Below are 14,768 nucleotides of genomic sequence, written 5' to 3'. Positions count from 1 at the left end.
AATTAGACATTTTACGTACCTCGAAATTGACACACTACAACTCTAGATAATATTATATCTTGGTGATCGATGGAAGAGATATTGTACTCAATAAACGTTTAAATTATCCTGGATTATTTAACTTATATGCTCAATCGGACATTTTACGTACTTTAAAATTGACATAATAACAACTTCACCCAGATAATGACTTGGTGATCCTAGCATGAATAGATGAACTACTCTACGTTGTGCTGGATTGACAAGTCATTGTACTCGATTCATGTGTTCATTGTACTCAATTTATGGGTACACTGTACTCAATACATATGTACATTGTAATCAATTCATGTGTATATTATGCTCAATTTGTGTGTACATTGTCCTCGATTAGTTAAAAACTATTGTGTGTTTACTAATGTATGACTAAATATTAGATTAGTTAGATATACTCGATTATTTAACATTTGTACTCATAGTTACACATAATATACCCAATGAAGCAATTTTTGTACTCAATTTTCTGTTCTAAATTGATATGTACCATTTAAAATATCACGTAAACCAAACTCTGAAAAGTGAACAAATGATACACCAAACTTTCCCGGAAACAAATAAATTTTAACAGAAATAGATATTGAAGTGCGTAACAGCTAACACAAAAACGATAATAATCAATTGTGTGTCTTCATTACATAATTTAAACCAACAAAACAACATAGACTTGAAATGTTCAAACTCCAGTACTACTGTAACTTCTTAACCATCAGAATAGTGAGGAGTAATTAATTACTCAAACTTGTTTTTCAACAATCCATTTTCATCAGATAATATTGTGGCTGCCAAACGTGCTCGATAAGTGTCCATCTTCACATCATGTGCATAGCTCCAGATCTCATCTGTGTCACGGGCTAGACACTCCAACCACATGCATGCATAGACGCCACAATCGAGGGTTGCACCTTGTTGATGACAAGGTTCTCTTAACACTGGCTCACTTATAAGGTCGAATCCCCATAAGTGACGTACGGAACCAACCAAAAACTTTGTCTGCAACAAACAATACTTTCAAAATTTAATCTAAATTTGTAAATATATTATGGTTAAACTTACATAAACTTTGGCTTTCCCAACTGCGAATGGATCATGCATGGAGTTCCACAGTTTAAATATCCCTTCATCTCTTTTGTAAACCAACAAAAACCAATGTCACCTGTCATTCATAGGGAAAATGATGTATCTGCATCTTCTAAATAATTCTCCAGTCAGTTCCTGCAGTCTACCCATCGTGACAGATGTCATCAGTGAAAGAAAAGCTCCATAATCATCCCGATGTACCATCGATCTTTTCCCATGTTGTTCCAATTTCGTAAGGACTTCTTTCTACACATTCAAGAACACATTTACTCATTTATCTTAATAAAGTAAAACGAAAACAAAAAAAACGTAAAACTCGGACTGCTACAAACCTGCACCATTGTGTCCATGCAATAAATCTCAAATCCATGCTGGAAACTTTGCTTTTGCATAATTCTCATGTAAACATTAATTATCTCAGACTCAACAGGATCACCAAAAAGAAAATGACATAATATCGGTCCACTTAAACTCATAACCGTATCTTGACAAACGACAACACTACAAAATAGAAAATTCAATTTCATTAAAAAAATTAGGACACATTATTACGAAAATAAGAAGAAGAAATATACGGAAGATCAATGTACTCCAATTTTTTTCTAGCAAGAAAGTTTGTCACCAATTTTCTCTCTTCATCATCAGCTTCTTCATGTCCACAGAAATCTGATCTACCTTGAAACTCATCCATGGCAACCTTGCCAGGAGTATTGCCTTTCTTCTCAACGTCTATAACTTCATGTCCAAAAGCGGCGATATATTCAGCAATTTAACAGAAAATCCAAACATCAATAACAACAATAGTACTGAAAAACAGAAAAACTAAATTAAACTTAATACAATCGATTTGGAAATAATTGACACTTCATTTACCTGTTTTGTCACCTTCCTCTTACGTCTTGGTGTAGAGCTAGGTGGAGTAACAAACATGGAGGCTTTTTTTTTTCTTCACACGATCATCCCTAGCCCTCACATGATCTGCAATTGAAGATTGAAAATTAGTTTTCTTCTTCACTTCAGAAGTAGCAACAAAACTACCACCAATGCTCTCATCAACCGAAGCATTCAAAGAATGTGATTCATCTAACTCTTTCTTTTCTTTAGCCAAATCAGAAACAATTTCTTTTACCACTACGTCAACAAAATCACTAAAGTTAGCTCTTGCATCATGTGCTAACTCAGAAGTCATCTTTTCTTCTGTTTTTTCAACATTTTCCTCAGATTCAACAACATTGTCACATTTATCCACCACAAACATTTTTCCCTTCATTCTACGTCGAACCTTTTCACCCTCTAATTCAGCACATCTCTTTCTCAGCATCTTTATATCATTCATTTGTTTCATGACAAGTTTCTCAAAACGTTTTACTTCAGATTTATTCGTTTCTTGCTTTAAAACAATATTCATGTCCACTAACAACTTCTCCTCCTCACAAAATGGATGTATCGACAGAACCTATTCACAAATAAAAATAAATACAACTGTCAATCAACTAAACATTAATTTTGCACAACTAGATTAATAAACTAAAATAATTATAAATACCTGAGTTGAATCTATGCGTTTCAACAATGCTTCAGTGTCAGCTGCATTTAGTGAGATCTTGCTTTTCCCCCAACAAAACAACCGAGGGTAAACATTTAAACCACGCCTTACTCCTAAAATTGGGAATATCTCATATAACCAAGCCTAAAACAAAAAATAAAATAAAAGTTAATGAAAAATACTAAGATCATAATTAGTAAAGCTGAATACCAACCATTAATCCAACCGTGCATCCATCAACATAAAGCTTTTTCCCGATCTGACATATTTCTCGATATAAAAATCGGAAGGCAGCATCTCCCCAAGCATATTTAAAAAATATCGTAAGATCATCGAGATAAGGAAATATAAATCCAGGAGTGATATAATTGCCCGTGGGAAATATTATGCAGTTGAAAATGAACAAAATGAAAGTTCTCACAAAATCATCAATATCACATTCATCGTCACTTCTTGCAAGGAAAATCAATTTTTCATAAATAGCTATTTGCTTGGCATTGGTGACCTTGCCGTCAAAATGACGTGTCAAATATTTGGACTCCATTTTCAGGTCCAAGTCAACTGGTTGTCCAATGTGATGTAGGCCGAGCACAAAAGAGAAATCAGCTGATTTGAAAGGGATGGTAATGTTATCACCAACAAAAAAAGAACATGAATCACCTTGAAATCTGTTTAGAAAATAATCAATCCGCCCACTACTAATAGCAAGGACTGGCATATCAATCCATTTGGCGAAAGGAGTATCATTTATCCGACTCATATGGTGCTCACCTAGAATTGACTTCAATTCTCCCATCACAGTTTTAAAATAAGGAGGGGAACATCGTGAAAAAAATTCTTTACCACTCTTCTTCTCATGATAATCATGAATTAGTTTGTCTTCTGCAGTAGTTTCTACATTAAAAAACAAAAAACAATTATACAATAATGATTAGAAACACAATTACAAAAAAGAAGAAGAAACAGAACATAATTGCATATACACAAAAACAAAAAATAGCATTTAGACATGTCTATTTGATCTACAAATCTAGCCATGGTATTAGACGCAAAAAATTTAATTGCACTGGCCACAACAGTAGACGGTAAAAAAATAATCACATAAAAATTGAATTGTGCATAACACAAGGATTCTGGAACAACAGCTTCGAAATCAAGCACAACTACTAATTTTTGAATTTAATCAAAATTTCATAAAATATTAACAGTACAACTAAAAAATCGAATGGATAACAATATCAAGAACAAAGCCTATAAATTGGGGGGAAAATGTTGTCAATAACCTAAAACAAGCAATAACAGTTTCAAAACCACAAAAAAATTTCCACAATTAACAAACCCTAGACATTGATGAAAATGTGGTTCTCGTTCGTACCTTGCTTGGATTTCTTCTTATTTCTAGTTCTTCGACATTTACTCGAGGTGGTAGCTTCTGCAGATTTGTTTGCCTTTTTTTTCCCCATTTGCTGCGTCTCAGTTGAAGCTTTCCCTCTTTGTCATGATATCCTTTCACTCGGCCGAACAAGCTCTGAAGAAGAAAGGAGAGAAGATATAATACAATAATAAAGTAATAGTATCAGCAAAATTATATAAGTAGGAGGGTAGTAATGGGCTTTAATCAAATATGAGGGTAATTCGGTATTTTCATCTTCATTGGGAAGTTTAAACATATAAATAAAATTTGTCAGGCATTGAATATAAATATATTAACTATTGGATACTGACCGTAAAGTTCAAAACTCAAATAGGAATTTATGGGCAATTTGCTGATGAAAAATTGAATTTGAAACTAAATAAACTATGTCGGTAATTTGGCTAGTCACTAAAATTTTGTTTAACTTTAATTTCGATATATTAAAAATTAGTTTTGATTTTTACTTTAGTTATATTTTCTAATATTAAACTACTAATCCTCATATAATACAATTAATGTTTAACAGTATGAGTACGATTACTGATTAATTGTATATAATTAATCAATTTTTTATTACAAATTTTATTTTATTTTTTGGGTAAATATATGTAGTTTTCTCATAATTTAAATAAAATATCGAGGCAATTTACGAGTCATTATTATATTATAATATAAATACAAGTATGGTTTAAAGTATAACATGATTTTATAAGCATGTTATAAATATCAAGTGAAATTATCGTTATCTTTTTAAAATTCTGAACAAATTAACCATTCTTCTTAAACACACAACAGATAAATATTGCAATATCAACAATAAGATAATCATGGAGAATTAAACGATAATCTATAAAAACTTCACTGAGGACAAAAATACACTTGTTTATAAATTTATTTTAAAACAAAGAGATAAATTATTGCTCGTAGAAGTCAAAAACAGAAAGAGGAAGAAAAAAATACCTTTAAAATAACCAACATTCAGCTAATAAACCATGTCAATATGAATGAATTCGTTATTATTTTTTAAATCTTATGATATTTATTTAAAAATTGTTGATTGTTCAAAGTAAAAATTTACGGTAAAAATTAAAAATCTCAAACTCTCAAAATATATCAAACTACATACTTTATAAAATTTTATCTCTACTCAGTTGTGATTTTCTTCACATATTGAGAGACCTATTTATAGAATTTCTCTGGAAATAATCCAAAAATAAATACATCATTACATACATCATCACACACTAATTTTAAATATTTTCAACTTTCTTATTTTCAACATTCAACTTTCTTATTTTCAACATTCAAATATTCCAACTAATATTTTTCAACACTCCCCCCTTGTGATGATGATCATCATACAATGATTGTCTTCATTACGTGTTTTATATTGCCTCGTTAAAAACCTTACTAGGAAAAATCTATTGGGATAAAAATCATAGTAAGGAAAAAAGAGTGCAGTCACGTAGACTCCCCCTCATGTTAACACGAACGATTCTTCACAAATTTCGTAGATTGCGTATCTCAATGTTATATATATGTTTTCTGAATATTGTCGTAGGAAGTGCCTTTGTGAAGAGATCTGATGAGTTTTTACTTGATTGAATATAACGAATATCAATATTTTTATTCTTCTCAAGCTTTTGTGTGAATGCGAAGAACTTAAGGGGAATATGTTTAGTTCTGTCGTTTTATGTATCCTTCTTTTATTTGAGCAACACATGCAACATTATCTTCATATAGTGTCACGGGCTTTTTGTCGAATGATAATCCGCATGATGTTTGGATATGTTCGGTCATTGATTTTAGCCACACACATTCACGGCTTGCTTCATGTAGTGCAATAATCTCGGCGTGATTTGATGAATTGTTACAAGTGTTTGTTTCTGTGAACGCCAAAAAATTGCAGTGCCTCCATGAGTAAATACATATCCGATTTGGGAACGTGCCTTGTGTGGATCAGATAAATACCCAGCATCAGCATAACCAATTATGCTTTGATTGGTATCTTTTGAATACAAAAGTCCCAAGTCTGTCGTTCCTCGTAGATAACGAAATATATGTTTAATTCTGTTCCAGTGAATTTTTGTTGGATATAAACTAAATCTTGCCAATAAATTTACAGCAAAAATATATCAGTGTCTTGTACAATTTGCAAGATACATGAGGACACCGATAGCACTTAGATATGGTACTTCTGGACCAAGAATAACTTCGTTATCTTTACATGTACGGAATGGATCATTTTCTATGTTTAATGATCTAACAACCATTGGAGTACTTAAGGGATTTGATTTATCCATATTAAAACGTTTAAGGACATTTTCTGTATAATTTGACTGGTGAAAAAATATTCCACATTCTCTGTGTTCAATTTAAAAACCAGACAATTCTTTGTTTTTTCAAGGTCCTTCATTTCAAATTCTTCCTTCAAGTACGACACAACTTCTTGAATTTCCTTATTCGTTCCAATGATGTTTAAATCATCAACATATACAACAATAATTACGCATCCAGATGTTGTTTAATGAAAACGCAATGGCATATTGAATTGTTTACATATCCCTTTTTCATTAAGTATTCACTTAGCCGATTATATCACATTCGGCCATATTGCTTTAACCCATCTAATGATCTTTGTAATTTCATAGAATAACCCATAAAAACTCATTTGTATCCAACAGATTTTACACCTTCATGTGTAAAGACTATAGGCCCAAAAACGTTTTGTTTATTTAGCGAATCAAATTCAACTTGGATGGCGTCTTTCCATTTTATCGAGTCCTGTCAATTTTTACATTCACCAAATGATTTTGGTTCATGATCTTCATTGTCATTTATGATGTCAAATGATACATTGTAAGAAAATCTCATAAATTTCTTTTATATCTTTTCGGTTCCATATTTTTCCAGTATTAATATAATTGATAGAGATTTCAAGATTCTCATCAGTTTGTGGTTTTGACGGAACATTTTCATCATCATGTATTTCTGCCGGAATTTCATTCTCTATTTTGTGATCATCGTGTTTCTCTATGATTTTTTTTTCGAGAATTTTTATCCTTGGAACCAATTGGCCTTCCACGCTTCAGGCATTTTATGACATCATGAGTATCTTCAATTTGTTTCTTTGGAATTTCAATTCGAGCATGGGCATTTACAGCATGTATATATGATTTAGTTACCCTTTTTGTGTCTGCAAATGCATCTGGTATCTGATTTGCTATTCTTTGCAAGTGCACAATTTTCTGTACATCTTTTTCACATTGTTTAGTTATTGGATCCAGATGTATACCATGTAATTTCTTTTTCGATATTTTTCTTTTCTCCCCCTAACATTGGGAAGATTTCCTCATAAAAATGACAATCAGCAAAACGTGTTGTAAACACATCGCCTGTCTGATGCTCAAGATATCGAATGATTGATGGGCTATCATAATCGATATAAATTCCGATCTTTCTTTGTGGTCCCATTTTTGTTCAACATCAAACCAGATGTAGTCTGTTGTTCTTCCTCTCCTCCAAGAACGGATATTCCAACAAGACCAAGAGCCATCAGTTGATCCATCAACGGAGAAGGTGCAATAGGCACATATACCATACATCCAAAAATACTCGGATGAGAAATGTCTGGTTCTTTACCAAATGCAAGCTGCAATGATGAGTATTTATGATATGCACTTGGTCTGATGTGAATTAATGCAGCAGCATGTAAAATTGCATGACCCCATATAGAAACAGAGAGTTTTGATTTCATAATCATTGGTCTAGCAATCATTTGTAGACGTTTAATCAATGATTCAACTAATCCATTTTGTATATGTACATGAGCAACATGATGCTCAACAGTGATTCTCATCGACATACAATAATCATTGAAAGTCTGGGAAGTAAATTCACCAGCATTATCAAGTCTAATTTTCTTGATTGTATCATAGGGAAATTGATTCCGCAATTTTATTATTTGAGAAAGTAATCTTGCAAATGCCACATTCCGAGTTGACAATAAACATAAATGTGACCATCTGCTGGATGCATCGATCAAAACCATAAAATATCTAAATGGTCCACATGGTGGATGAATTAGCTCACAAATATCACCCTGAATACGTTCGAGAAACATAGGTGATTCATTTTGGATTTTAGCTGGTGATGGTCTTATAATAATTTTTCCAAGAGAACATGTTTTGCATTGAAACTTATTATTTTGAAAGATCTTCTGGTCTTTCATCAGATGACCATGTGTATTTTCTATAATTCTTCGCATCATTGTTGAACCCGGATGTCTTAATCGATCATGCCAATTGACCGGTATTGAATAATTATCAACTACCATGTTTGATTCAATTGGACTTATATATGTATAATGCAATCCAGTAGGGAGCATTGGTGGTTTTTCAATTATATATTTCTTTCCTGATTTATATGTGGTAAGATACATATATTTCTCATTTCCTTCATTTATTGTCTGAGTATTATACCCATGAGAATATATGTTATTAAAACTCAACAAATTTATTTTCGATTGTGGTAAATACAAAGCATCATTTATCAAAAATTTTGTACCATTAGGTAACAAAAAATGTAGTTTACCACAACTTTTTATCAAGTCTACAGGACCTGATATTGTATTCACCATTGTTTTTGTTGGTTTTAGTTCCAAGAAATATCTTTTATCTCGGAGAATAGTGTGCGTTGTACCACTATCAGGTATGCAAACTTCCATAGGATTAGTTCCTTGTTTAGCTCTGTTCATAGCAGTTTTTATATTTGAACTTCAAAAAAATATGCAATAAAAAAATTACTGACAATACATATGTAATTTATTGAAAAATATAATGCATATCATAATTATACAATAAAACATTAGCATATGAGCACATGAAAAATAAAATATTTTACATTTTACTTCCACCAATATATTGATCATTTTCAGAGAAATCATTCAGAAAATCTGCAGCATCAAAATGAGTTGAATCACTCAAACGGTCACTGTGTTCAGTGAAGTTGGTCTATTTTTCTTTCCCCTTTATAGATTCTTTATAGAGCTTATAAAGATGTTCGGGGGCTCGACAAAAACGAGACCAATGTCCTGGTGTGCCGCATCTAAAACAAGAACTTTGAAATCGTTTTGAGTGATTTTCATTACCACTCATGTTCTCATGATGCATTTTCAGTGGGTGGTTCGTGACGTCCTTTTGAGATGAGTTATAAAAATAACTATCTCGATTGTTTTCAAAACCACGGCCACGACCACGACCACTTCCACTTCCACCACCACGACCTCGACCTCGACCAAAACCTTGTCTCTAAATTTGATTTTGGTTTCCAGTTTTAAATTCATTTTTACTTACAATATTTATTTCTGGAAATGCTGTTGATCCAATGGGTCGGGACTGATGATTTCTCATTAGCAGCTCATTGTTCTTTTCCGTCACAAGAAGATAGGCAATAAGTTCAGAATATCTCGCAAATCCACACACTCTATATTGTTGTTGTAGAGTTATATTTGATGCGTGAAATGTGAAAAATGTTTTTTCCAGCATTTTCGATTCCGCAACTTCATGTCCACAAAATTTTAACTGCGAGATTATTCGATACATCAACGAATTGTAATCACTTAGTTTCTTAAAATCTTGGAATCTCAACATATTCAATTCATCACGGGTGGTCGGAAGTATAACTTCTCTTATATGTTCAAATCTTTCTTTTAATCCTTTCCACAGAGTCATGTGATCTTTTTCGATAAGATATTCACATTTTAAACCTTCATCAAGATGTCGACGTAAAATTATTATAAATTTTGTTTTTTCTTGTGATGAAAATATACCATTTTCTTTAACAGTATCACTTAGACCCAATGACTCAAGATGCATTTCTACATCGAGAGTCCATGGCATATAATTTTTTCTGGTAATGTCGAGCGCAACAAATTCGAGCTTTGCCAAGTTTGACATGGTGGTACTATAAAAATAACAATGCATTTTATTAGTTAAGATCTAAATTTATTAATATGGCAATAAAAAATAACGGATAGATTATAAGTACAAGCATTCTTAGAAATAAAGAAAAAACGCGATGCGGATATTCTCCGATAAATACAAGACTGGTGAGTATAATAATCAAAATAATTATACAAAATATCCTTGAAAAACCATCTTCTTTTTTTTCGAAAATTTTGATTTAGAAAATTTTTAGGGATGAAGAATAAGTTTGGAGTGATTGAATGTGTTTGTGAAGTCATATTTATAGGGTAAAAACGACCGTTACAAAATTTTAAAAAATAAATGTATGTATATGTAAATTTTATGGTAATAATCTAATGTATATGTTAATCATCTTTAAATAATTATGTATATCATATCACAATATTATAATGAGGTGTCAGATATTCCTTTTATATAATAATGTGACATTATACATGTAACGTCTACTAGTTTTAAAAAGTACTGAAATATTTTTTTTTTATAAAGCTCACATTTTTTAAATATCATTTAAACGTTTTGCATGCATGCGCTGCACAGAAAAATATAACATTTAAAAATAATCTTAAATATTTGACAGTAAAAATAGCGCAGTTTAAAATAACCAAACTCGTCTAAAATCATACGTAAACATAAACGTATAAAAAAATCTTAAAATAATCAACGTAGGAAAATGTTTGTATGCTCCCAAAACTCGTAAATCATAATGCGGAAAACATGTGGTCCTCGGGTCGTGTCATTACACCAGGTCTGCCTACTCAGAGTTCGGCACCTCCAGTCTCCTCATCATTAAGCTCACCTGCATCACACACGCCTAGTGAGTCTAAAGACTCAACACACATGCACCGTTAATAACAAGTACATATACAAAACACACAGCAGTGAAAAATATCATACTCAACATATCTTTCATGAACTTAAAAACATAACATAAACGTGTATTGTAAAATCATATCGTGTCAAAACATGTCATCTCATGTCATCATATACGTATACGTGTCGGGTAAAATCATATCGTCTCAAAGCATGTCATCTCATGTCATCATATACGTATACATGTCGTGTAAAATCATATCGTATTAAATCATGTCATATCATGTCATCATATACGTATACATTTTCTTTTTAATTGAATTCAGTTCATTAGCTGTGACTTTCGTATCATCATGTCAGACGAGGGATCCATCTACTTGTAAAAACGGTACCGGGCGGCGGGAACATCAGCGAACTGAGCCCTGGCCTATCATATCATCATATCATGTCAATGGAAATACGATCGTCGGGCTCCCTCTGGGGCCTTTTTTCTCACGATATCTCCAATCATATCATCATGTCATCGTGTCATCGTGTTAGTCACAACTAAATCACTTCCTTCAAAATGTGTCATCATATTCATCACTTAATAAAATTATGCATATGCGTAATTTTTTTCCTTTAAACCAAGCATGCACCGTATTTATCATAATTGCGTAAAAATCGTAAACATGATGCATAAACATTTAAAACATGATAAAATGTACTCAGGGCGCTTCCAGGTCCAAAATCTCATCCCGGGTTCAAAATAACCATATTGCCCCTGAAAACCCAAAAATTATCGTTTTATCCCTACACGTAAAATTTCACGTTTCGTGCGGCGACTAAATCTCGGATAAATCCAAAACTCATTATTTTGATCTGAAGCTTACCAAACTCCTAAAAATATCCCATAACATAATTAAAACCATTCGTAGACGTAAACTCGAGCTCATTTCATAACTTAACTGAATTGTTTTAAAACTTGGACTCGGGTCCCGGTTTTAACCCATATCGAACCGAAACTTTTCTCAACTTTTTACCACATCTTAGTAACACTTAAAAGTCCTAAAATCATCAAGACTAAGCCCCTGAACCTTTCGGCCAACCCATAAATGCTGCTGGACATATTCTCCCACAACCCCACTCGACCCTAAGTGTCCCCTCTTCGCTATTTGCGTCTCTAACCCAAAACCAACTGAACCAACCCATACTCAGCTTATCATAAACCATCCTAGGACTCCTCTGGACTCAAGGCAACCACGGCTACAACCCCATGCACGGAACGCAGCTCGTACGCTCGAGGCTCACTCACAAAAGCTAGGCGAAACCGATCTCCCTAAACCAAGCTCGATCACCTACGAGGCTGGTCCAGCAGTTCTCGGGCCTCCCTAAACCGTCTCTCAGACCCGCAAGGGCCTGGTTCATGGTTTGGTTCAGCCCTCTGTGCCACTGGTCCAAGCAAATCAATCGAAACCTCTACCAGCTAGCTGAAGCCAACAAGAGTCGAACCACCCCCTCAAAACCTTACTCTCGGCCCTTCCCTTGCAGCGTCCAGCAACTGATCTAACTCACAAGGCAACTCCTTGACATCAAATACAGCCCTTATACAACTAAAAACAGCAGCCCCTTGCACCACAGAAAACAAAACGCGAGATGTATGCAACAACGTACAATTTTTGTGCCAAACCAAGAGCATAAAAGTTTTGTCATGCCAATACCGAAAAATGCATAAACATAACACACATGACAGCACATATATGACGTGAATGATGCGTAAAAGAAGATACATGGCGTGCCTTATGAGTTTGGAGAGCAAGAACGAGACGAGGGAACTCGGGAGAACTTTTCGTTTGCAAGAACAAGAGAAACCGAAGCACAAAGAGGTTATTTAATGAAGGAAATCGAGGAGAGTTGGCTGAAAAGGAGAGGAATTGATGGGGGTGGGTTGTGTCGGCTGTTGGGAGATGGTAATAAGTTTAGTGGAGCCTAGGATTTAATTAGGAAATTAATTAAAAAGATAATGGTTCCTAAATGATCTTTTAAGAACTTAAAAAGAGTTTTAAGTCCAATAAACTTAAAAATAGGCCCATTAAATCCAAACATACTCCCGCAAAATATTTCGTGTTGGAAAATTTTTGAAAACATTAGCCAAACTCTCAAAAATTCCCTCGATTCGATAAAATTTACGTTTCGTTAAAAAAAATTAAAATTCTGCGGTTAAAAATAGCCAATAAATCTCAATTCTTGAAAAAATACATTTAAAACATCTTATGTTAATTAATAAAAATTAATCGTGAAACAAAAATAATTTTCTTGAAAATTCTTCGGTTCGATCCCCATTCCTCGTTCGAGTGTGAAATGCATCTAGAAGCCATAATGCATGAACTTTTAAAATCTTATGAAATAATTACTACTATGTATTAATTATGCATAAAATGCATAAAAATAATTAAAATAAAATCCTAGATTGCATGCATTCAGGTTACATGAATTAAATTTCTTGACCTTACAATACAAATATATATATATATATATATATATATATATAATTATTATATATCACAATAAAAATATATAAATAGTGAAATAATCACATCACATTATTATAATGAGGTGTCATAGACTCCTTTTATATAATAACATGATATAATACATTAAATATATATACAATAAAAATAAATAAACAGTAAAGTAAATACTCTTACTTTTGAATATTGTTACCTTTTTCTTGTGTTTTGGAGTTTGAAAAAAATATGGAGAACCGAACCTTCGAGTATCGTGCTGATAACGTGATTAAAGTAAAAATTTAAGATAAAAAATAAAAATCTCAAACTTTCAAATATATCAAACAATACAGTTTATAAAATTTTCTCACTACTTAGCTGTGCTTTTATATATATATAAATTCAGTATTATAATAATCAGAAGTGTTAAATGTAATATTCACTTTCCAACTTTGTGATTACCAAGAACATTTTCTTTCATGTCACTTGTCAGTATCAAAATGATAGTGAAGTAATCTTTGGATGGTTCTTGAAATTTTTTTACACATGATTAAATGTGCTTGAATAATTATAGATTTTGTTCGATAATATAGCTTTTTACTCAAAGCTAGAAGGAAGAAATTAAACTTTGATGGAACGTAACAAAAGAATGTGATAGGAAAAGAGAGAAAGGAACAAGGGAATTATTACAAAATGAATGGACCCGACCACCTACTGTTGAAACATTAATTACTCTCCACCCCAACCAAATAAAATAACGATGGGATATCTCATCAACTAATACAATTTATTATTTTAATAAATAAAAAAAGTTGTTGAATGAAACCATAAATATCACCAATACTGCAACTAAGTCATTGATTACAGATTTTAGAAGAATCCCATCACTGATATTTTTGAGATTCAAACACTCCACATTGATTTTTATGACATCCAACCTATTCGTTCCTCAGGTTTAGTCTAGACTAGATAATATTTAATGTTCTTTTTGGGGAAAGAAAAAGGAGAGCAGGATAATGGTCAAATTCAAGATAATAAAAAAATACCATACACACCTCATAGATAATCATGCACACACAATCAAGTGGAGAGCTTTGTATATTGATGGCACCTCTCTGGTAGAACCCGTAGTACTCCTCCTTCAGCAGCTGCGTCAACAGCCAAGTATCCCTTGGCAACACCCCTGTGGCATATCACATACATTATTTATTCTGCTTATAAGTTTGAATGATCAAGATTTTCGATTAATTATTTTTTCCATTGATAACATATCTAGACCATTCAATTTTTCTTGTGACATTGTTGATCGGATATAAGTCTTGATTAGCTTCAACTTGGAGAATCTTCTTTCTGCAGATGTTGTGACACAAACTTTCACAAGAAACCAAGTAACAATATGGTGAAGAAAA

General features: G+C 32.7%; 1 protein-coding gene and 1 long non-coding RNA gene across 2 annotated transcripts; both read right to left on the bottom strand.

Moving 5' to 3' along the window:
- Positions 1–1,691: 1,691 nt before the first annotated feature.
- Positions 1,692–4,072, bottom strand: LOC142531221 (uncharacterized). The gene is made up of 4 exons (XM_075637311.1): positions 2,877–4,072; positions 2,663–2,806; positions 1,990–2,572; positions 1,692–1,851 (listed from the first exon to the last, which is right to left on the bottom strand). Exons 1-3 carry the CDS (start codon positions 3,456–3,458, stop codon positions 2,027–2,029), a joined length of 1,272 nt encoding a protein of 423 aa, XP_075493426.1. The 5' UTR covers positions 3,459–4,072; the 3' UTR covers positions 1,692–1,851; positions 1,990–2,026.
- A 6,535-nt stretch (positions 4,073–10,607) lies between these two features.
- LOC142531933 (uncharacterized) lies at positions 10,608–12,916 on the bottom strand. Its single transcript, XR_012816420.1, has 2 exons — positions 12,652–12,916; positions 10,608–10,859 (listed from the first exon to the last, which is right to left on the bottom strand). It is a non-coding gene; the product is annotated as an uncharacterized LOC142531933 (long non-coding RNA).
- Between the last annotated feature and the right edge of the window lie 1,852 nt (positions 12,917–14,768).

Source organism: Primulina tabacum, chromosome 17, assembly GCF_025594145.1.
Source record: "Primulina tabacum isolate GXHZ01 chromosome 17, ASM2559414v2, whole genome shotgun sequence".
NCBI classification, from domain to species: domain Eukaryota; kingdom Viridiplantae; phylum Streptophyta; class Magnoliopsida; order Lamiales; family Gesneriaceae; genus Primulina; species Primulina tabacum.
This window is presented reverse-complemented; position numbering and strand designations above follow the sequence as displayed.